Consider the following 22,165-nt stretch of genomic DNA (forward strand, 5'->3'; position numbering starts at 1 on the left):
CTTAAGTTCAAAGGTCAAAGTGAATTATCAAATTCCATATATGTCACCGTATGCAACCCTGAAATTCATTTTCTTGCAGACAAACTAAGTAAATCCAAGAAATTGAATATAATCAATAAAAAACCACACCCAACAGGACAGAGAAACAACCAATGTGAAAAAGAATAAATTGTACAAATACTAAAGAAATAAAACAGTAATGACAGATATGGTGGCTGTGGCTGCAGCCGTTGTCTCCTGGACTGGTTTCAATCACCTCGGTGGTTTGTGGCTGTGGACTCACTTTTGCAGATTCTATGGTTTGATGTTTAATGTTCTGAGACTTATTTGTTCATTTTTTGTTGATTGCGTGATTTGCTTTCTTTTGCATGTTTGATAGTCTTGTTGTGTGGTACTTATCTTTGAATGGGTTTATGGCTGCCTGCAAGAAAACAATCTCAAGTTTGTATACATAGTTTGATGATAAATGTACTTAGAACTTTGAATTTAAATAAGCAATAAAGTAAAGTAATAAATATTGAGAACATGAGACAAGTCCTTTCAAGTGAGGCCATAGGTTGTGGGAACAGTTCAGAGATAGGGGCGAATGAAGTTATCCCCTCTAGTTCAAGAGCATGGGGCAGTTGTTCCTGAACTTGGTGGTGCGAGTCCTGAGACTCCTGTACCTTCTTCCTGATGGCAGCTGCAAGAAGAGTCGTGGTGCTCCCTGATGGACACTGCTTTCCTGCGATAGCACTCCATGTAGAAGTGCTCAGTGGTGGGAACAGCTTTACCCATGATGGACTGGGCTGTATCCACTACTTTTCATAGGTTTTTCCATACGAGGGCATTAGTATTTCCATACCAGCAATGAACCGCCAGTCAATTTACTCTCCACCGCACAACCAGAGGTTTGTCAAAGTTTTGATGTCATGCCGAATCTTCACAAACTTCTAAGGAAGTAGAGGTTTCTTTGTCATTGTACTTGTATTCTGGGCCCAGGACAGATCCTCCGAAATGATACCACTGAGTAATTTAATGTTGCTGATCCTCTCTGCCTCTGATCCTCCAATGAGGACTGGCTCATGGGCCATCGGTTTCCTCCTCCTGAAGTCAATAATCAGCTCCTTTGGTCTTGCTGACATTGAAGATCTGGCTGAGTGGTGCCATGGCGACAACCTGTCACTTAATCTCCCTCCTACATGCTGATTTGTCACCATCTTTGATTCGGCCTATTATGGTGTCGTCACCAAACTGAAATATGGCACTGGAGCTGTGCTTAGCCTCACAGTCACAAGTGTAAAGCGAATAAGGCAGGGGCTAAGCACACAGTCTTGTGGTGCACCCGTGCTGACGGAGATTGTGGAGGAGACGTTGCCAATCAAAACTGACTGGTGTCTGTAAGTGAGGAAATCGAGGATCCAATTGCACAAGGAGGTATTGAGGCCAATGTCTTGAAGCTTATTGATTAGTTTTGAGGGGATGATAGCATTTAATGCTGAGCTGTAGTTGATAAAGAGCATCATGATGTATGCATCTTTCCTGTGCAGAGTTGAGTGAGGAACCAGTGAAATGGCATCTGCTGTGGATCTGTTGTGCTGGTGGGCAAATTGGAGCAGATCCAAGTCGCATCTCAGGCAGTTGATATGTTTCATCACCAACCCCTCAAAGCACTTCACAGTAGATGCAAGTGCTACTAGATGATAGACATTGAGGCAAGTCGCCATGTTCTTCTTAGACATCGGTATAATTGAAGCCTGCTTGAAGCAGGCAGGCACCTCAGACTCCCAGAGCAAGAGATTAAAGATATTGGTGAACATTCCAGACAGTAGATCACAAGTCTTTAGTACCCGGTCAGGTACCCCATTTGGGCCCGATGCTTTCTATGGGTTCACCTTCCTGAAGGATGCTTTTATGTCAGCCTCAGAGGCTGAAATCACAGCATCATCAGGTGCTGCGGGAGTTTGTAAAGGTCCCTCTGTGTTTTGACAGTCAAAGCGAGCATAGAAGGCACTGATCTTATCTGGAAGCAAATCCAGACACAGGAGCATCGGACATTGAGTCTGCTCTGCCAGTCCTTCTTAATCTTATCCTCCTGCATAGGTTTAGTTCCCCAGTTGGAAGTAAACAATTCTTAGGCCAGTATTTGGATTGCAATAGAGTTCTTCAGTGTCCCAGTATACTTGGAGTACTGGTCTGGTCACTTTATAGATGGAGCATATTGGAATATTGTGTTAGATCCGGTCACCTCATTGTAGGAAGGATGTGAGAGCTTTAGAGGGGATGCAGATGAGATTTACCAGGATGATACTGGGACTAGAAAGCATGTCTTATGAGGAAAGGTTGAGTGAGCTGGGGCTTCTTTCTTTCTTTGAAGTGAAGTGAAAGTGAAACGGTGACTTGGAAGTGTACACCATTAAAGGTATACAGTGAGTGGATAGCCAGAGATATTTCCTCACATGGCAGAAATGGCTAACGTGAGGGATATAATTTTAAGGTGATTGGAGGAAAGTATGTTGGGGGGGGGTGTCAGAGGCAAGTATTTCCCCCGTACACACAGAGCAGCGAGTTCATGCAACCCACTGCCCACAGTGCTGGCAAGTACATTTAATCAGAATCAGGTTGAACATCACTGGTATACATGTTGTGAAATGTGTTGTTTTGCAGCAGCAATACATTGCAAATAATTTAAAAACCATAAATTTCAAAAAGAAGTAGATTTTAAAAATTAAACTAAATAAGGAGTGCAAAAAGACCAAAGCAAGAAAAAATATTGAGGTAGTGTACACAGGTTCATTGTTCATTCACAAATCTGATGAAGCTGTTCATTAAAAGTGTGTCTTCATGTGAGGAAACTCTGGAAGAAAGAAACATGGAGGGCTATGTGGGAGGGAAGGGTTAGATTGATCTTAGTGTAGGTTAAGAGGTTGGCATAACATTGTGGGCCAAATGGCCTTACTGCACTGTGATGTTTATTTCTAACCAACTCCTGGGAAAGGAGAGATTGTTTAATCAACGTTACAGGACAGGCGAGTACACACGGACTACCCTGACAGATGGGAAAGGACCAGAGATTCACAAATACTCGGGTAGGAGGGAGCGGGGAGGTGATGCTGAACCAGCAAGACCCTGGACCAGATACAGCTGGGGTTCTCTCTCTGTTCTGCTCACCACACTCCAGGAGGACAGGAAGGTTTGGAAAAGATACCCTGGGACAGTTCCAGGGAGAAGGGATTCCAGCCCCAGGGCGATTCTTGTGAAACAGAAAAGGTTGGGAGGAGAGACTGGACAAGTTTAAGAGGAGATGAGATGTACAATTACTTCCCAAGCTGACATGAACCGAGACCATTCAGCCCATCTATGCTGTAATAATTCTACAATTCTAACATCAGCACCACTATTGCCACGCTGAGATTACAGCAGTGACGGTTCCTTTGTGCACTTCCGGATATTGAGCAGGTTGTTTCCTCCCCGAGCGCTGGGTCCAGCGAGCGGCCATTCCCCAGGCAGACAGATGCGACAGGGTCCTGGCTGAGCCGTGCTGTAGTTTTGGTGAAGTCCGATCTCTGATGACCCACCAACCTGAATGATCAGGCTTCAGAGGTCAGCTGGAATCTTTATGGCCAATGGACTGAGCCCAGACAGCATTTGACTCCCTCTCCCCTATTTCTGAACACAAAATACCGCAGACACCGAAAGTCTGAAACAAAACTCTGGAAACACTTGACAGTTCATGCAGCATCTGTGGATCGCCCATACCACAAATCCAAGTGCCTTCAACACTTCTACCATGTCTCCTGCCAAATGTTTCCGGAGTTCAGTCTTCACTGCCTCTCCAGTATTCACACCAGGACATGCCAGGTTGACAGACAGACACAAAATGCTGGAAGAATTCAGGTCAGGTAGCATCTATAGAGAGTAATAAACCACTGGCAATTCAGGCCAAGACCCTTCATCAGGACACAGCCCAAAACACCAACTATTCATTTCCATAGATGCCAGCTGATCTGCTGAGTTCCTGCAGAACTGTGTGCGTGTTACTCTGAATTTCCAGCATCTGCAGGATCTCATCAAATCGGCATGCCATCAAAAACTTTGGCAAACTTCTATAGATGTGTGGTGACTGGTTACATTATGGCCTGGTATGGAAACACCAATGTCTTTGAGATTTGGCCCAGTATATCACAGGTAAAGCCCTCCCATCCATTGAGCACACCTACATGAAATATTGCCATAGTAAAGCAGCATTCAAAGATCCTCACCACCCAGTCCATGCTCTTTTCTCGCTGCTGCCATCAGGTAGAAGGTACAGGAGCATCAGGACTCACACAGCCAGGTTCAAGAACAGTTACTACCCCTCAACCATTGGGTTCTTGCACAAAAGGGGATAGCTACACTCATTTAAGGACTCTGCTATATCATTATTTCATGTTCATTGTTTAATGCTAATTATATTGGCACAGTTTTTTTGTCCATTGATCCTGTTTACAGTTACTGTTCTATAGATTTGCCAAGTATGCCTGCAGAAGAATCTCAGGGTTGTATATGGTGACATGTATGTACTTCAATAATCAATTTTAGGTTGAACTTTAGAATCTCTTGTATTTAAGGTTGACGGGAGGTTTAAGTTGGAGGGTTCCATCTGCCTGGATCTAAGCAGATTCACATTGTCTTGAGACAAGGTTCCTCACTGGGTGACCTCTCCCATGGTCTCACGCCTCTTATCGAAGAAAAGATGTGCTGGCATTGGAGAGGGTCCAGAGGGGGGTTCACCGGAATGATTCCAGGAATGAAAGGGTTAACACGTGGAGCATTTGGTAGCTCTAGGCCTGTACTCACTGGAGTTTAGAAGAATGGGGGGAGGGGTGGAAATCTCATTGAAACTTATAAAATATTGAAAGGCCTAGATACTGAATGTTTTCAATAGTGTGGGAGTCTATGACCAGAGGGCAAAGCCTCAAAAGAGAGGAACATCCATTTAGAATGGATGAGGAGGGTGGTGAATCTGTGGAATTCATTGCCAGAGACAGCTGTGGAGGCCAAGTCAAGTGGAGATTGATTGGTTCTTGATTAGTTAGGGCATCAAAGGTTAAGGGGAGAATGGGGTTGAAAGGGATAATAAATCAGCCATGATGGAATTGAGAGAGTACAGAGAAGATTTACTAGAGTGTTACCTGGGTTTCATCTCCTAAGTTACAGAGAAAGGTTGAACAAGTTGGGTCTTTATTCTTTGGAGCATAGAAGGTTGTGGGGGGGACTTGATAGAGGTATTTAAAATTATGAGGGGGATTGATAGAGTTGACGTGGATAGGCTTTTTCCATTGAGAGTAGGGGAAATTCAAACAAGAGGACATGAGTTGAGAGTTAAAGGGCAAAAGTTCAGGGGTAACATGAGGGGGAACTTCTTTACTCAGACAGTGGTAGCTGTGTGGAATGAGCTTCCAGAAGTGGTTGAGGCAGGTTCGATGTTGTCATTTAAAGTTAAATTGGATAGATATATGGACAGGAAAGGAATGGAGGGTTATGGGCTGAATGCAGGTTGGTGGGACGAGGTGAGAGTAAGAGTTTGGGATGGACTAGAAGGGCCGAGATGGCCTGTTTCCATGCTGTAATTGTTATATGGAATAGTAGAGCAGATTCGATGGGCTGAATGGCCCACTTCTGCTCCCAAGCCTTACGGATATCTAGTAACCCCCTTGCGCACACTATCACACAGCCCCTGCCTGACCAACAGGCCGTCTGTCCACCTCCAGCCCAAATCAAGAAGATCCCCATTTCTCACCATACACAAAAGGGCTAGGCTTACTGGCCCCACTTCCTGTAGGTGCCTTAGACACGACCTGGCCCCAGACTTCGGGGGGCAGTGAGAGGAGACGCTCCACGACCTGTGGGAGGGAAGAACAGCAGCAAGTGGAACCACGGCTGAGCAAGGGCCAAGACCCTTCAGGACCTGAAGGAATCTCAAGCAATAGAACAACACAGCAGAGACAGGCCCTTCAGCTGAACTAGTCCATTGAGCTGACCCAGACAGACCCAATTTCCAGCATTCGACCCATATCCCTCAGACTGCACCTACCCAACTGCTTCTTGAGTATTATTGCACCTGCCTCCACCACTTCCTGACTGCTCATTCCAAACCCTCACCACACTACGCAAAGCCCCATCCACACCATCCCATCACACATTCCTGACATCCAACACAGAGTGAAGCTCCCTTTACACTGTCCCATCACACACTCCCAGGGTCACACACAGAGGGAAGCTCCCTCTACACCGTCCCATCACACACTCCCAGGGTCACACACAGAGGGAAGCTCCCTCTACACCGTCCCATCACACACTCCCAGGGTCAGACACAGTGAAGCTCCCTCTACACCGTCCCATCACACACTCCCAGGGTCACACACAGAGGGAAGCTCCCTCTACACCGTCCCATCACACACTCCCAGGTTCAGACACAGAGTGAAGCTCCCTCTACACCATCCCATCACACACTCCCAGGGTCAGACACAGAGTGAAGCCCCCTCTACACTGTCCCATCACACACTCCCAGGGTCAGACACAGTGAAGCTCCCTCTACACCGTCCCATCACACACTCCCAGGGTCAGACACAGAGTGAAGCTCCCTCTACACCATCCCATCACACACTCCCAGCGTCAGACACAGAGTGAAGCCCCCTCTACACTGTCCCATCACACACTCCCAGGGTCAGACACAGTGAAGCTCCCTCTACACCGTCCCATCACACACTCCCAGGGTCAGACACAGAGTAAAGCTCCCTCCACACCATCCCATCACACACTCCCAGGGTCAGACACAGAGTGAAGCTCCCTCTACACCATCCCATCACACACTCCCAGGGTCAGACACAGAGTGAAGCTACCTCTACACCGTCCCATCACACACTCCCAGGGTCAAACACAGAGTGAAGCTCCCTCCATACTGTCCCATCACACACTCCCTGGGTCAGACACAGAGTGAAACTACCTCTATCATACTGTCCCATCACACACCCCCAGTGTAAGACACAGTGGAGCTGTTCTGATTGAGAAAAGAGTAATTGAGGAAAACTGTTGTATAAAGTTTGCCAGATATATTGGAGAGGGTGTGGAAGATCTAAACATCTGCGTGAGTGGCTGTTTTAGTGTGGAGGCTCCATTTGGAGTTTTCCTGCCAGTTTGGACCAATGTTGCTGGAGGCTGCTAACTGTGTAGCTTCTCACTACAGCCTCTGACAACTTACCAGGAAGCCATTCTGCTCTGAAAGCAGTGAGAAACACTACTGTTCCTGTTAGCATCGGGCCAACACCCCTTCCTCCTGCATTGTCATGTTTCTCGGTCAGTGTAGGTGCCAAGGCAATGACAGGCTGGGAGTTCTCCACTGGAATTTCTGGTGCTGTACCAAAAGGGACTGTCAAGTGCTGGGCACCTTCCTACTGGCCCGGCAACAGAAAATGCCTCTTCCATCCTCCTGTTTAAGTAGAACAGACTGGTCTGGACTGTCTACAACATGCTTCAGTTCTTCTTGGGACTCCAGAACTTTTGGGCAGCCGAACTCATGGGATCTGCTGACATCGCAGGAGCAAGCAAACTGCCAGGAGTTCCAAAACTTTTCCATCCAGGAACACTCCTCACTCAAGGACTTTATCAGTGGACATGGCTGCTTATATTGTAGCAGTGATTATTGGATTAGTTTCTCATTTTGGACTGCAATACCACTATGTTGGACCAGTCTCCTGGGAGTCACTGACCTCCGGGGGTCTATGACTGCCCCTCCACCCTCAGAGAACGCCCTGTCTCAGTACGTGGAGGATGGACGTGGGGTACAAGGGAATAACTCTGCTGCAGTGCTCAGAGACCATGGAGGACTTGGATGGAGTAGGTGGTATTCTGTCCTCCAAGAAAGAGTTCGGGAAGGCAGTGTTCTACTCAAGGACTGACAAGTTGGTGGAACAGGCTCTCAGTAGGGTGATCATGGTTGAAGACACCTTTGTGCAGATGGAGTTGGTGATCGCTACCACGCAACAGATAGTCCTCTGGCATGTCAAGCCCTTTATTCCCATTGAGGTCCTCCTTCCCTTTCTAGCCCTCTTCGGACAAGATCAGAGATCACAGATGCAACATTCAGAGTGTAACCGCTTTCTGGTTCCAGCTGTTTATACAGCTGGCGTGGGAGGAGGATGCTCAGGGTTTGTTTACTGTTTGACACAAAGGAGTAGACTACCAAGTGTATTGGAGCTCAGAGCACCCACTGTGCCATGTGTGTAGGGAGGTGGGGCACTTTGGAAGGAACTGTCCCAATCTCAGGACTAAGGATTCCACATCTGGCACCTCTGCCCTGCTGCCCCTGCCTTTACCCCTACTTAATCATTTACCGCTGCATCTGCCCCTGCAATTTCAGTGGGGGAACTCAAGGCTACATGGAGCACGAGTGCGAGGAGGGTCAGGGAGGAGACTCCCCAGGGCAGGAAGAAGTCGTCCAAACACTTGGGGGGAAAGCCTCCCACCCCAAGAAGTATGCTGAGCTCACACCAACCCCTGTGCCTCATACCAAGGAACCTGCTTGCCCTGACGGTCAGCAGGAGGCCAAGGGAAATGTGTGGGAGGATGGGCTGATGGAAGTGGTGAGTGTCACTGTACACGTAGTCTCTGTTCCTGCATGCTCCCAAAGCCCAAAGAGAAGGAGCTCCTTTCCCAATAGGAGAGAGTGTAGATGTGGGGGAATGGGGAGTGGGATGTCAGCCCCAAACCCGAACTCTCGGATACAGCCCCAAGACGCGTGGTGGGTGGAATGTGTACAGGAAGGTGTTCCCCAAAGGTGGAGTTGTCCTTGATCTGGCAACTGAGACAGCCCTGGAGCCCTCCACCCAGGACTCCTCAGAGATGGGTACACTGGGCAAGGATGACAACACAGCAACCAGCCCCTCTCATTCTCAGGATCCAACTCCCAGTCAGCCCCTCGAACCAGAGATGTCAGAATCCACCCTCACAGTGAAGGGTATACTCACCACGCCAACTCCACCAGTCCCTGGTTCACAAGGAATTCCGGGGGGGGGGTGAGCCCTCTGTTGTTGTTCCTGGGGGTAGGGCTGATGTGAAGGTGGAGTTGGCAGGTATGAGCACTGTGGGTAAGAAATGCTCCCAACGGCTAGTACACACAGGAGGAAGATGGGGGCTGTATATGTGGTGAAGGGGTGGAGGAGGGCTCATTTGATAGCATCGGCAGAAACCAGCCTCCCTACACTCATCCAGAAAGCAGAGGTCAGAAGTGTTTGCATGTCATCAGCAGATTTATAGGTGGTGTTTGAGTTGTATCGAGCCATGCTGTCGTGGGTGTAGAGGTTCAGTGGGCTAAGCACGCATCCTTGAGGACTCACACTTGGCAACACCTCACACTCAGTCTAATCCCTTCCCCACTGCCTCACCTCTTTACCCCTTGGGTACATTTCTGCTGATTTATTTATTTTTAAATGGGGTAGTTTAAAGGAGAGGACTGTGTTCTTTATTTTTAAATACCCAGTGGTGGGTGTCTGGGGTAGTGGAAGCAGATACAATAATGACAATTAAGAGGCTGGCAGACACATGAATGTGGAGGCAATGGGGGCAGGGGGAAGGGTATAGACTGTGATGGGGGAAGTTTAGTTTAATTCAGCATCATGATCCACAAGATTACAAGACCTAGGAGCAGAATTAGGCCATTCAGCCCTTGACACCCTGACAAATCAAGAACCTACCTATCTGCCTCCGCTTTATACCCAATGAATTGGCCTCCACAGCCATCTGTGGCAATGAATTCCACAGATTCACCACCCTCTGGCTAAATAAATTTCTCATCTGTTCTAAAGGACATCCTTCTATTCCGAGGCTGTGCTCTCTGGTCCTACGTTCCTCCACTATAGGAAACATCCTCTCCACATCCACTGTCTAGGCCTTTCAATATTCAATAGGTTTCAATGAAATTCCCCCCTCATTCTTCTAAACTCCAGCGAATTCAGGCCCAGAGCCATCAAAATCTCCTCATACATTAACCCTTTCATTCCCAGATTCACTCAGTGGGCCAAAGAGCCTGTTGTACGACACATGTTCAAACTTCAGGCCTCTATCAGCTGTCAATAGTGTCATTTCCTTCCATTTAGTACAGTCTTTAATTTCCCCTGGGTTGATCACCTTTCCTACTGCAATGTGTTGTATTTGAGAGTGTTAAATGTCTAAATGCTCTCCCCCCTCTACCCGAAGGTTTGAACATCTTCTATCCATCAACTCCAGGAGCAGAGTACATCTTCCTTCACCCTACCAAAGTGCTTGCTGAAGGGTCTCGGCCTAAAACATCGATTGTTTATTCATTTCTGGAGTTCACCTAACCTGCTGAGTTTCTCCAGCATTGTGTACGTTTCTCTGGACTTCCAGAATCTCTTGTGTTCAGCCCACTAATCTGCTTTCTCAGAACCTGAACACCTTCAGAGAATGCCTTGAATTCCTGTTTCCCCTGAGGGCCTGATGTCCAGCAGCTTAACCTATGAAAATCCCCTCCACAGGGATCAGGGATCTGACACACTGGCTGCAGTTTTAGCTCATGGGCAGCAGGGGGCAGAGTGGGGCCACAGCCGCAGCTCAGACTCACCAAATTTCACAGCACCAGACCATTCAGCCCTTCCAGTCTGATCCTGTTTAACAATGATGGATACAACTAGGGATATTTAAGAAACACTTGGATAGGAATACGGATGACAGAAAAATTAGAGTAGGGTACCAGGTAAGCACTATATTGTGGGCCAAAGGGCATTTACTGTGCTGTTTTATGTTCTAGATCCGATTGCAACTCCGATTCTGCAATGCTCTAACCCCCATAACTTTTATTCTCTCAGCACCAGTAACATTTTAATTCCCTTCTTTATCAATAATTGTTCTACCTTCAACTTTAAAATGCAGTTGGACAGGTATGTGGACAGGAAAGGTTTAGAGGAATTATGGGCCAAACCACTTAGATGCCAGTCTTGGTCAGAATGGACCAGCTGGGCCAAAGAACCCGTTTCCTAGCTGTATGACAACCTCCAATATTACATCTCATTTCTCCCAAGCACACAAACCATTTGTTTAATGAACGCTGGCCCTTGTTTCTAAATTTCACCCCCTCAGAGGAAATATTGTCCCCATAGCAACCCTACCAAGACCCCTTGGGTGTTTCCACTGCATTCAAGTCCCCTGCCCCCTTACTCCAACATTCAGCAGGTACAAGCCAAGCCTGCCCAGCCTCTCTAGGAAGCTCAGCTGGTTCCCCCAAGGAATCCCTAAACCTTCTCGGAGCCACTTTCAATGCAACAGCCTCCCTCAGGGAGCCCAGTGCTGTGTGTACTTGGTTTCAATAGGAACCCAATACATTGTCCCAGCCTTGTTCAGGAGTATTTGATGGCTCTGGGGCCGTACTCACTACAGCATAGAAGAATGGAGGGTGGGGGGGGGGGTGAAAGAATCTTATTGAAACCTACTGAAAATTGAAAGGCCTAGATAGAGTGGATGTGCAGAGGATGTTTCCTATAGTGGGAGACTCTAGGACCAGACCGCAGTCTCTGAATACAAAAACATCCATTTAGAACAGATGGAGAGGAATTTCTTTAGCCAGACTGTGGTGAATCTGTGGAATTCATTGCCACAGATGGCTGTGGAAACCAAGTCATTGGATATATTTAAAGCAGAGGTTGATAGGTTCTTGTTTAGTAAAGGCTCAAAGGTTACAGGGAGAAGGCAGAAGAATGGGGTTGAAAGGATAATAAATCAGCCATGATGGAATGGCAGAGCAGACTCGATGGGCTGAATAGTCCAATTCTGCTCCTACGTCTTACAGTCCACCTCAATCCCACCTCTCCTCCCAATCTTCTCTGCTCGAAGAGAACCACCTTGGGCTTCTCCACTCTGACCCTGGGGCTGGAAACCCTCCCTTGAACCATCTCAGTGAATCTTTTCCACCCCATCCCCGAGACCTCCCCATCCTCCCGAGGTGTGGTGACCAGAACCAGACAGTTCTCCAGCTTGTCTGACCCAGAGTGTGCTGGTGGGTCAACAGTACCCCTGCTCTGCAGACCCAGAATAACTCAGATGTTGTTTGTCAGGTTCTTCATTGATTCAATTGTTTTTCTGTGAAGGCGTGGCGACACATATAGTTTGATAATAAACTTACTTTGAACTTTTACACTTTACTGAGCACACTCGATATTCAGGGAATTGTATCCACGTGGATCCAGGTCCTCTGCACCAACACACCCTCTCAGGTAAGCCCCGGACTCTCGCCAATACTCACCTCCCCCCTTCCTCAAACCTCCCAGCATTAACTTTCATTGGGCACCTGCCCACCCTTCCTGCCGGTGGCCCCTCAGTCCATCAGTGGCTCCTTCTCTGCAGTGAGGACAGCTCACCCCTGCACAGGGTGAGAAGAGCAGCTCTGACCCTGGACAACCCCAGTGACCGCACCCCATCCTCCTCTCCCTTCCCCTCTCCCACCGCTCAGGCCCCAAGTGAACACAGGCTGCTCCGATCTATGGAATCTGCTCGCAAAGTGAATTTGGTAAAATTTACTAGCATTTGTCGTCCATCCCTGACTGCCCCTGGGAGGGAGGGGAGCCATCACCTTGACCACCTGTATTTCTGGGGAAAGGTGATGGAGTCCGCCGTTTAAACCCAGTCATAGCAGAGAATATCAAACAACACACGATATTCATCAAAGTTGCTGGTGAACGCAGCAGGCCAGGCAGCATCTATAGGAAGAGGCGCAGTCAGGACGAAGGGTCTCGGCCTGAAACGTCGACTGCGCCTCTTCCTATAGATGCTGCCTGGCCTGCTGCGTTCACCAGCAACTTTGATGTGTGTTGCTTGAATTTCCAGCATCTGCAGAATTCCTGTTGTTTGCGTTTAAACACACGATATTGATGCATTTCCCAGTCAAGGTGTCAGGATGGTGCGAGACCTGGCCGGGGGGGGGGGGGGGGCGTGGAGGGAGTTGTGTAAGGCAAAGTGGATTCATAATAAACCTGAACTGAAAGGACGAGACCTTACAGTGATAGAACCTAAGCTGAGCCATGAACCTGCCACGTTCATCGACCTGAACCTGGACTATTCACCCTTTCCCTGCAACTCGGATCCTCAAGTCGAGGCAACATCCTTGTAGGTTTTCTCTGTTCTCCTTCAGTCTTGTTGATACCTTTCCTGTAGGCCGGTGACTAGAACTGCTCACAATACTCCAAATGAGGCCTCACCAACGTCTTGTATAAATTCAGCAAAACATTTCAACTCCTGTTCTCAATAAACCAAAGCACACACACACGCACCCACCAGCGGGCCAGGCAGCATCTGTGGAAAAGAGTAAACAGTCAACGTTTTGAGCCAGGCCCTTCATCAGGTCTGGAGGAAAAAAAGATCCAGATCGTTGATATAGATGACAAACAGTAGATCCAGCACCGATCCCTGCGGCACTCTGCGAGTCACAGGCCTCCAGACAAAGCAACAACCATCTACTACCACTCTCTGGCTTTTTCCACAAAGACAACGACTAAACCAATTTGCTACTTCATCTTGAATGCCAAGCGACTGAACCTGCCTGACCAACTCCCATGTAGGACCTTGTCAATCCTTGCTAAAGTCCAAGTAGACAACATCCACTGCTTTGCCTTCAACTTACCTAGCAACTTCCTCATAAAAACAACAAGATTGGTTAGACATGACCTACCACACACAAAATCATGTTGACCGTCACTAATCAGTCCCCATCCATCCAAATATTATATTTCTAGTCCCTTCAAATACCTTCCAAGGACTACCCTTCATCAGATGTGGAAAGGAAGGCAGAAGCCAGAATAAGGTGGGTGGGCAGGGTTGGGGAGGAGGAGGAGGAGCTGGTAGGTGATAGGTGAGACCAGGAGGATGGGTGGGTGGGGGAGAAGTGAGAAGCTGGAAGAGCTCAAGGGCTGAAGGAGGACAGTGAGAGGAGAGGAGAGGAGTGGACTATAGGAGAAAGGGAAGGAGAGAGGATCTAGAGGGAGGAAATGGGTAGGTAAGAAGAGAAGGTGTGAGAGGGAAATCAGAATGGGAAACGGGAAAAAGGGGAGTATTGTCAGGTTCTGGGAGAGAGCTGACAGTTGAATCCTAGTGTGGAGAAAAGGGAGTGACAGGGACCAGGTCACTGGGTCCAGAACCCCTTCAGTCACCCAGAACACGCAGCCCCACAATCCCAGCCAAAGACCTGGTACTGACTAATCCAATCAACTCCACCACCCCCGCAGCGAGGCATTCCCAGGACCAACCTCCGGCTGTCGTTTCATGTCCTCAAACACCTCCCGCGGGTGAGGGTCGGGCTTGGCGTGTCCCACCAGCGTTGGGCCGAAGACACGGGCCAGATTCCTTTGATCCATCCTGCATGCTGGGCTGCTGATTACCCTGCTCAGGGGAGACAGGCAGGGAGGGGTCAGACAGCACAGGGAGGGGGGGGGCTCAGTTAGTTCAGATGTCTCCCCCACCCAACAGCAGCTGAACTAGACTGATGGGTGTGGGGGCATCACATCTGATCCAAGGTCCACTACCTCTGTCCCAGATTCCCCACCCCCACCCACACCATGCCAGGACACTCCCGGAGCCAGACAACTGCAGAATACCAACAGGGTCATTGACAGCGGCAAAAAAGATTGCTGAAGCTAGGACCAATATCTTCATGTCCTCTCTGGCCACAGGTGAGGTCCTGAAGGACTGGCGAGTAGCTCATGTTGTCCCATTATTCAAGGGAACCAGGGATAATCCAGGAATCTTTTGACCAATAGGTCTCACGTCAGTGGTAGGGAAGTTACTGGAGAGAATCTAGGGATGGGATTTATGAACATTGGGAAAACCATGGCCTAATTAGGGAGAGTCAGCATAGCTTTATGTGGGGCAAGTCATATTTACTAACTTGATTTGAGTTTTTTTTTTAAATGAGGCTACAATGGTGATTGAAGGTAGAGCTGTAGATGTTGTCTACATGGAATGGCTAAGGCACTTGACAAGGTCCCTCAAGGGAGGCTCATCCAGAAGATTAAGATGCATGGGATCAGTGGTGAATTGGCCATTTGGATTCAGAACTGGCTTGCCCATAGAAGACGGAGCATAGTGGTTGAAAGGTCTTATTCTAGCTGGAGGTCAGTGATTAGTGGTGTTCTGCAGGAATGTGTACTGGGGCGTGCTTGCGTTTATTAGTCAAGATATTGAGTTCAAAAGTCAGGAAGATATGTTGCAACTTTATAAAACTTGTTCGGCCGCATCTGGAGTATTGCGGACAGTTCTAAGGGAAGGATGTCGAGGCTTTGGAGAAGGTGCAAAAGATGTTTGCCTGGATTAGAGGGCATGTGGACAAATTTGGGTTGTTTTTACTGGAGTGGTGGAGGCTGAGAGGAGATCTGATGGAGGTTTAAGATTATGAGAGGTTTAGACAGACAGTCTATTCTTTTACCCCCACGTTGAAATGTACAAAACCAGAGGGTATGCATGTCACAGTCTGAGGGGGGCTAGTTCAGAGGTGGGGGCCTGGAATGTATTACTAGGGCCAGTAGTAGAGGCAGGACCATTAGGGACTTTTAAGACACGTTTAGATAGGCACATGAATGTGAGGAAGATAGAGACAGACGGATATGGACATTGCACAGGGAGTTCAGTTGGCCAAGCGATTACCGATTTATTTGGCTCGACACAACACTGTGGGCCGGGAGACCAGTTCCTGTACTGTACTGGTCCGTGCTCTATCAGAGAGTAATGGTACTCCCTCCCCACAACCCCAGGCAGGACGGGTGCTGGAGGTCACAAGGCCAAACTTCACCAGGCAATCTGCTCAGACCGCCAGCACTTCTACCCCTCACCGAAGGGCAATCAGACAGGAGAAGGGGGCGGTAAATAGGCCTCTCCCACCTCAGGTGGATGCGGATGGGATCCCACAGCCCGAACAAAGGTTCCAAGCCAAAAGGGCGCGGTAGTGTAGTGGTCAGTGTGACATTATAACGTTACCAGCAACCCGGGTTCAAATCCCACCACTATCTGTGATGAGTTTGTACGTTCTTCCCATGACCGCATGGGTTTCCTCTGGGTGCTCTGGTTTCCTCCCACGGTCCAAAGAATACGGGTTAGTAGGTTAATCGGTCACGTGGGTGGAGTGGTCTCGTTGGGCCAGGAGGGCCGGTTACTGAGCTGCATCTCTAAATGTGGATAAAATCCCAGGGGTTGGCGGCTAAGTGGTCTTTCCCTCCCCTGCTGGTCCATGGGACTACCGCCGGCTGGAGAGCCTGAGCGGCCACTCACCTGTGCAGGTGCGTGACGAGGTAGGCCAGGGTCTCGCGGTTGGCGCGGGGAAGGGTGGCCAGAGCTCGGCACAGCTCCGCCTGGCTGTGCTCGGCAGAGAGGTCTGCAGAAACAGAAACCATGTTGTTAAGCACTCACATCTACCTTTCCTCGCCCCTCCCATCCCACATTGACACAGCCCGTCATCCACCTCCTTTACACACCGTACCACTGATCTCTGTCCACACTCTCCCCTCCCCACAAACCTCACCCCCCATCCAGTTCCACAACTCCCCACCCCATGGGCACCAAGGAAGTATTTACAACACCAACAGTGAAAACAGCGACAACATCAAATGCAGCCCAGCACGGCCACCATTTCTACCCAGAACCAGGACTGACTGGTCACTGGTCAGCCCTTACCGACCCCCACCCACCCCTTCAGCCCCTACCGACCCCCACCCAGCCCAGCTCCTACCAACCCCCACCCACCCCCTCAGCCCCTACCGACCCCCACCCACCAACTCCCCCTCCTCACCCCCTGATGCTCCCAGGACGAGGTTCCAGTACCTCCCCACTGAACCCTGGGGATCACCCACCCATGTCACTGCGTAATGGTCTACGAGATCTCCTCGGCTCTCTAGAGACCTGTCCCAGGCCGTACACTGCCCAAGGTTAATCCCAACATTCCCATTCCCCGCCCCATCCCTGGGGAACCCTCCCGTAACGAGCACATCCTTTCCCGTGTCCAGACACCACAGTCATCCAGCATTCCCCAGCAGAGACCCAACACAGTCTCCATAATCGCAGTTCAGGGCGACACAGCAGTGTGGCGTTTGGTGTAAATCAGAGATTTTGCAGATGCTGGAAATCCAGAGTAGCACACAAAATGCTGGAGGAGCTCAGCAGGTCGGGCAGCATCCAGGGAGAGGAATAAACAGTTGATGTTTCAGGCCAAGACCCTTCATCAGGCCTGGAAAGGAAGGCAGAAGATGCCAGGAGGTGGGGAAGATTCCTTCTTCTCCAGCCCTTTACCTTTTCCACCAATCACCTCTCAGCTTCTTACTTCATTCTCCCTCCCCAACCCACCCACCTTCCCCCTCACTCGGTCTCACTCATCACCCCCCAGCTTGTACACCCCCCACCTCCTTATTCTGACTTCTTCCCCCATCCTTTCCAGTGCTGAAGGGCCTCAGCCCGAAATGCCAGCTGGTTTTTCCCCTTTGTAGGTGCTGCCTGACCTGCTGAGTTCCTCCAGCACCGTGTGTGTTGCTTGCGATCAATGTGACGCTTCACAGTGCCAGAAACCTGGATTCAATTCCTACCGCTGTCTGCAAGGAGTTTGTACGTTCTCTCCGAGACGGCGTGGGTTTCCTCCAGGGGGCTCCGATTTCCTCCCACCTTCCAAAGACCTACGAGTTCGGGTTAGAGAGTTGTCAGGCTACCCAGCACAATCTTCACCGATTTGACGGAAACAAGGCATTTCACCATATACACGCAACAATCTTCACCACCGTGTTCATTTCACCACGTACATGCGACAATCTTCACCGATTTGACGGAAACAAGGCATTTCACCATATACATGCGACAATCTTCGCCGATTTGACGGAAACATGTTCATTTCACCACGTACACACGACAATCTTCGCCGCCGTGTTCATTTCACCACGTACATGCGACAATCTTCACCGATTTGACGGAAACAAGGCATTTCACCATATACATGCGACAATCTTCGCCACCATGTTCATTTCACCACGTACACACGACAATCTTCGCCGCCGTGTTCATTTCACCACGTACATGCGACAATCTTCACCGATTTGACGGAAACAAGGCATTTCACCATATACATGCGACAATCTTCACCGATTTGACGGAAACAAGGCATTTCACCACGTACACGCGACAATCTTCGCCGCCGTGTTCATTTCACCACGTACACGCGACAATCTTCACCGATTTGACGGAAACAAGGCATTTCACCATATACACGCGACAATCTTCGCTGCTGTGTTCATTTCACCACGTACGCGTGACAATCTTCGCTGCCCGTGTTCATTTCACCACGTACACGCGACAATCTTCGCCGCCGTGTTCATTTCACCACGTTTCGATGTACATGTGGACAATCTTTGCTGCTGTAGTCAGATCCCCAGAGGATTCACACCATCCCCCCCCCCACTCCCCTCGCATGGAGTGAGCCTCTGTGATAAGTATACAGGGACACCCAAGTCCTCCTGAACATCAGCACCACCCGATCTGTCTGTACACAGTCATGAACAGTCCCTTCAGCCCATCTAATCTGTGCTGAACTGTTAATCTGCCTACTCCCATTGACCTGCACCTGGACCACAGCCTCCATAATCCCCCCATCCACGTACCTATCCACACGCCTCTTAAACCTTGAAATCAAACCAAATCCACCACCTCCACCGGCAACTTAATCCACAGATTATTAAGATTAGATTTATCTGCGTTGAAACATTCAGTGAGATGCTTTGATTGCACCAGCCAGACGATGTGCTGGGGTCAGCCCGCAAGTCTCTCCATATTTCTGACACAAACATAGCGTGCCCACGACTCGCCTCGATCCTTGGTCTTTGGAATGTGGGAGGAAACCAGGGCACCAACAGGAGACCCACAGGGTCATGGGGAGAAAGTACAAACGCCTCAGAGGCAGGGGTGGGAATCGAACCTGGGGTGCTGACAGTGTAAACACTACACCACCATAGCACGCCACATGTTCCATCTTCCTCACCCCCCCCCGCCCTCCCCACAGCCCCTCCAGCCCCTTTCCCGCGGCCAGGGACAGAGTGGAGAATCGCGGAGGCCGACACAGTACCGGTAGCAGCCAGGAACATCGGCTGGAGTCCAAATGTCAGCACCGGCTCCTTCAGCTTATGCAGGAAGTACTTGAGCAGACTGCAGATGACATGGATGTTCGTAACGCGGCTCAGCACAGGCAGCCCCTTCCCTCGCACGTAGCGCTCCCTCAGCTCCCTCACCGTACGCTCACAGCCAGGAATGCGGTAAATCCCCGGCTGGCCGGGAAGTTGGGGGGGGGCGGGGTTGAGGAAACGGTGTTGACAGAACAGAAACATTAATTACTCAGGCAAACGGATCACAGGGCCACAGTCAATCCCCAGATGGCTGGGCAGAGGAGACAGACTATGGGGACACGGTAAATCCCCAGCCATCCAGGGGAGGGGAGGGGTCAGAGAACAGGGAATACAGTAAATCCTTGGGTAAGCATGCAGTGGGGGGGGGGGAGAGAAAGAGAGAGCATGGCTCATTATTCCACAGAGAAGATGGGGTCTGAACAACCCATTACCCAACTCAAGTCAACCCAACCACTCCAACCTGTTGAATATTGAAAGGCCTAGACTGAGTGGATGTGTAAAGGATGTTTCCCCACAGTGAGTGAGTCTAGGACCAGAGGGCACACCTCAGGACAGAAGGATGCCCATTTAGAACAGATGAAGAGAAGTTTCTTTAGCCAGAGGGTGGTGAATCTGTGGAATTCTTTGGCACATACGGCTGTGGAGGCCAGGTTATTGAGTATATTTAAAGGAGAGGTTGGGTTCTGATTAGTCAGGACATCAAAAGTTACCGGGAGAAGGCAGGAGAATGAGATTGAGAGAGATAATAAATCACCTATGATGGAATGGCATACCAGACTCGATGGGCTGATTGGCCTAATTCTGCCCATGGTCCAGGGAGATCCCAGCCAGTGACCTGGGAACCTGGTAGGAACTTCACAGTTGAAATGCGAAACGGTAGTGTGGCGGACACAGAAAGACTACAAACCATCTGCAAGAGATTCTGCAGATACCGGAAATAGAGTAACCGTACTGTTACTGTTTAAGGCTACAACAGGACCTGGGTAAAAGATTAACTCAGCCAAGTGTGAGGCAGTGGATTTCGTAACATTAAACCAGGACAGGACAGAGTGAGTGGTAGGTCTGCGGGGAATGTTGTAACACACCAGAAATGTCAAATTAAAAGAGGAAATTGAAAGACTATGGAGCATGAACAGGGTTTTCGATCCCAATAGTAATATCCATCATCCCGGAGTCACTACACAACAGCATTAAACAGTGAGGGCTACACAGCAATTTCTGTGGCAATCTCCAGAAAGCCACAATACTATGCTATGGCCACAACTCAGGTTTCATCAGTTTGAGCCAAGGGGAAAAAATAAACATTTAGTAATAATAACGTTATTTATAGAACACTTTTCATACGAAGTGCATTCCAATGCGAAGAAGTGCAAACATGAAAATAAAATATAAATAAACATGAAAATAAAAGACAAAATGTTAGTTCAAAGCAAAGTTAAATAAGGTTTGAGCTGGTATTTTAAAAGCGTCAACTGAGTTTTAAGTATTGATGAGTTCTACAGTTTGGGAGCGTGGTTCAAAAAAGCTGACCTGATAATTAAATTTAAACCCTCAAAAGATAAGGGACCAGCAGAAGACCTGAGAGTAGAGCAGAGGGACCCAGGGGTACAGGATCGTGGTTTCCCGAAGGTGCTGTCACTGGTAGACAGGAAGGTGAGGAAGGCATTGGCAATGCTGGCCCCCAGTCAGGGGACCGAGTAATGAACATCACCACCTGAGTGTTGGGACATTATGTCGCAGTTGTACAGGACACCAGTGAAACCACACTTGGAGTATTGTGTGGCGTTCTGGTCAGCCTGCTGTAGGGAAGATATCAGTAAGCTGGAGAAGGTGCAGGAAACGTTCACGGATGTTACCAGGACTGCGGCATTTGAGTTGAGGAGAGTCTGGACAGGATCGGAGTGTAGGGAGTGAGGGCTGACCTTACCCAGCTATACGAGATGGTGAGGGGTATAGACAAGGTCACAGGGTAGGGGCAAATCAAAACCTGGAGGGTGCAGGTTTAATGGGAGGGGCAGCACAGCAGTTAGTGCAAAAGTATTGCAGCTCCAATCACCCAGGTTTGACTCCCCACTGCCATCTGTAAACAGTTTGTACATTCTCCCCAGGACTCTGGGCATCCTCTGGAACCCTGGCTTCCACAGGACCAGAAAACAGAGGAGCAGAGTTAGGCCATTTGGCCCATCAAGTCTACTCTGCCATTCCACCATGACTAACTATCCCTCACACCCCCTTTCTCCTACCTTCTCCCCGTAACCTGAGGCCTTGGCTCATAAGTTCCTGTCAACCTCTGCTTTAAATATACCATACGATTTGCACCTACATCCCAAAGGTGTGCGAGTTAGTAGCTTAAACTGGTCACAGGGTGTAACTGGGCCGCCCGGGCTCACTAGGTGCGAGGGTGCGAGGGTGGCGGGTTCTGTCCTCACCTCCTTTAACCCCCGTCGTTCAATCTCGCTGATGCAATGAATGACAAGCGATGGTATCATGGGGGCTGTTGGAGGAGCGAAGTCAGCAACAGTTCCCTGGGGGGGGGTGGAGGGGGGTCAGATCTCATCAGAACCACACACTGACACCAATTCCCCACCTCCTACTATAACCTCGGTTGTGGGCACGTGGCCAAGTGGTTAAGGCATTGGACTAGCGACCTGAAGGTCGTGAGTTTGAGCCCCAGACGAGGCAACGTGTTGTGTCCTTGAGCAAGGCACTTAATCACACATTGCTCTGCAACGACACTGGTGCCAAGCTGTATGGGTCCTAATGCCCTTCCCTTGGACAATATTGGCGTCGTGGAGAGGGGAGACTTGCAGCATGGGCAACTGCTGGTCTTCCATACAACCTTGCCCAGGCCTGCGCCCTGGAGAGTGAAGACTTTCCAGGCGCAGATCCATGGTCTCACAAGACTATAACCTCCAGCTGACGAGAACCCAACCTCCAGGACCGTCACAACCCCCTGCGACGTGTGACTGAGCCACCCTTCACCCCAAGCTCAGCTA

General features: G+C 49.4%; 1 protein-coding gene across 1 annotated transcript in view; it reads right to left on the minus strand.

Annotated features, from left to right (window-relative positions):
* The window catches only part of LOC134348745 (rac GTPase-activating protein 1-like), a 38,803-nt gene that overhangs the window by 2,145 nt on the left and 14,493 nt on the right, over positions 1 to 22,165 (minus strand). The window contains exons 10-14 of the mRNA XM_063052547.1: positions 21,599 to 21,694; positions 19,112 to 19,310; positions 16,285 to 16,387; positions 14,271 to 14,403; positions 5,762 to 5,864 (exon numbers count right to left, since the gene is read on the minus strand). Of these exons, the coding sequence (XP_062908617.1) occupies positions 5,762 to 5,864; positions 14,271 to 14,403; positions 16,285 to 16,387; positions 19,112 to 19,310; positions 21,599 to 21,694 (634 nt within the window). The remainder of the gene's footprint in view (positions 1 to 5,761; positions 5,865 to 14,270; positions 14,404 to 16,284; positions 16,388 to 19,111; positions 19,311 to 21,598; positions 21,695 to 22,165) is intronic.

This window comes from Mobula hypostoma, chromosome 6, assembly GCF_963921235.1.
Source record: "Mobula hypostoma chromosome 6, sMobHyp1.1, whole genome shotgun sequence".
Classification (NCBI taxonomy): domain Eukaryota; kingdom Metazoa; phylum Chordata; class Chondrichthyes; order Myliobatiformes; family Myliobatidae; genus Mobula; species Mobula hypostoma.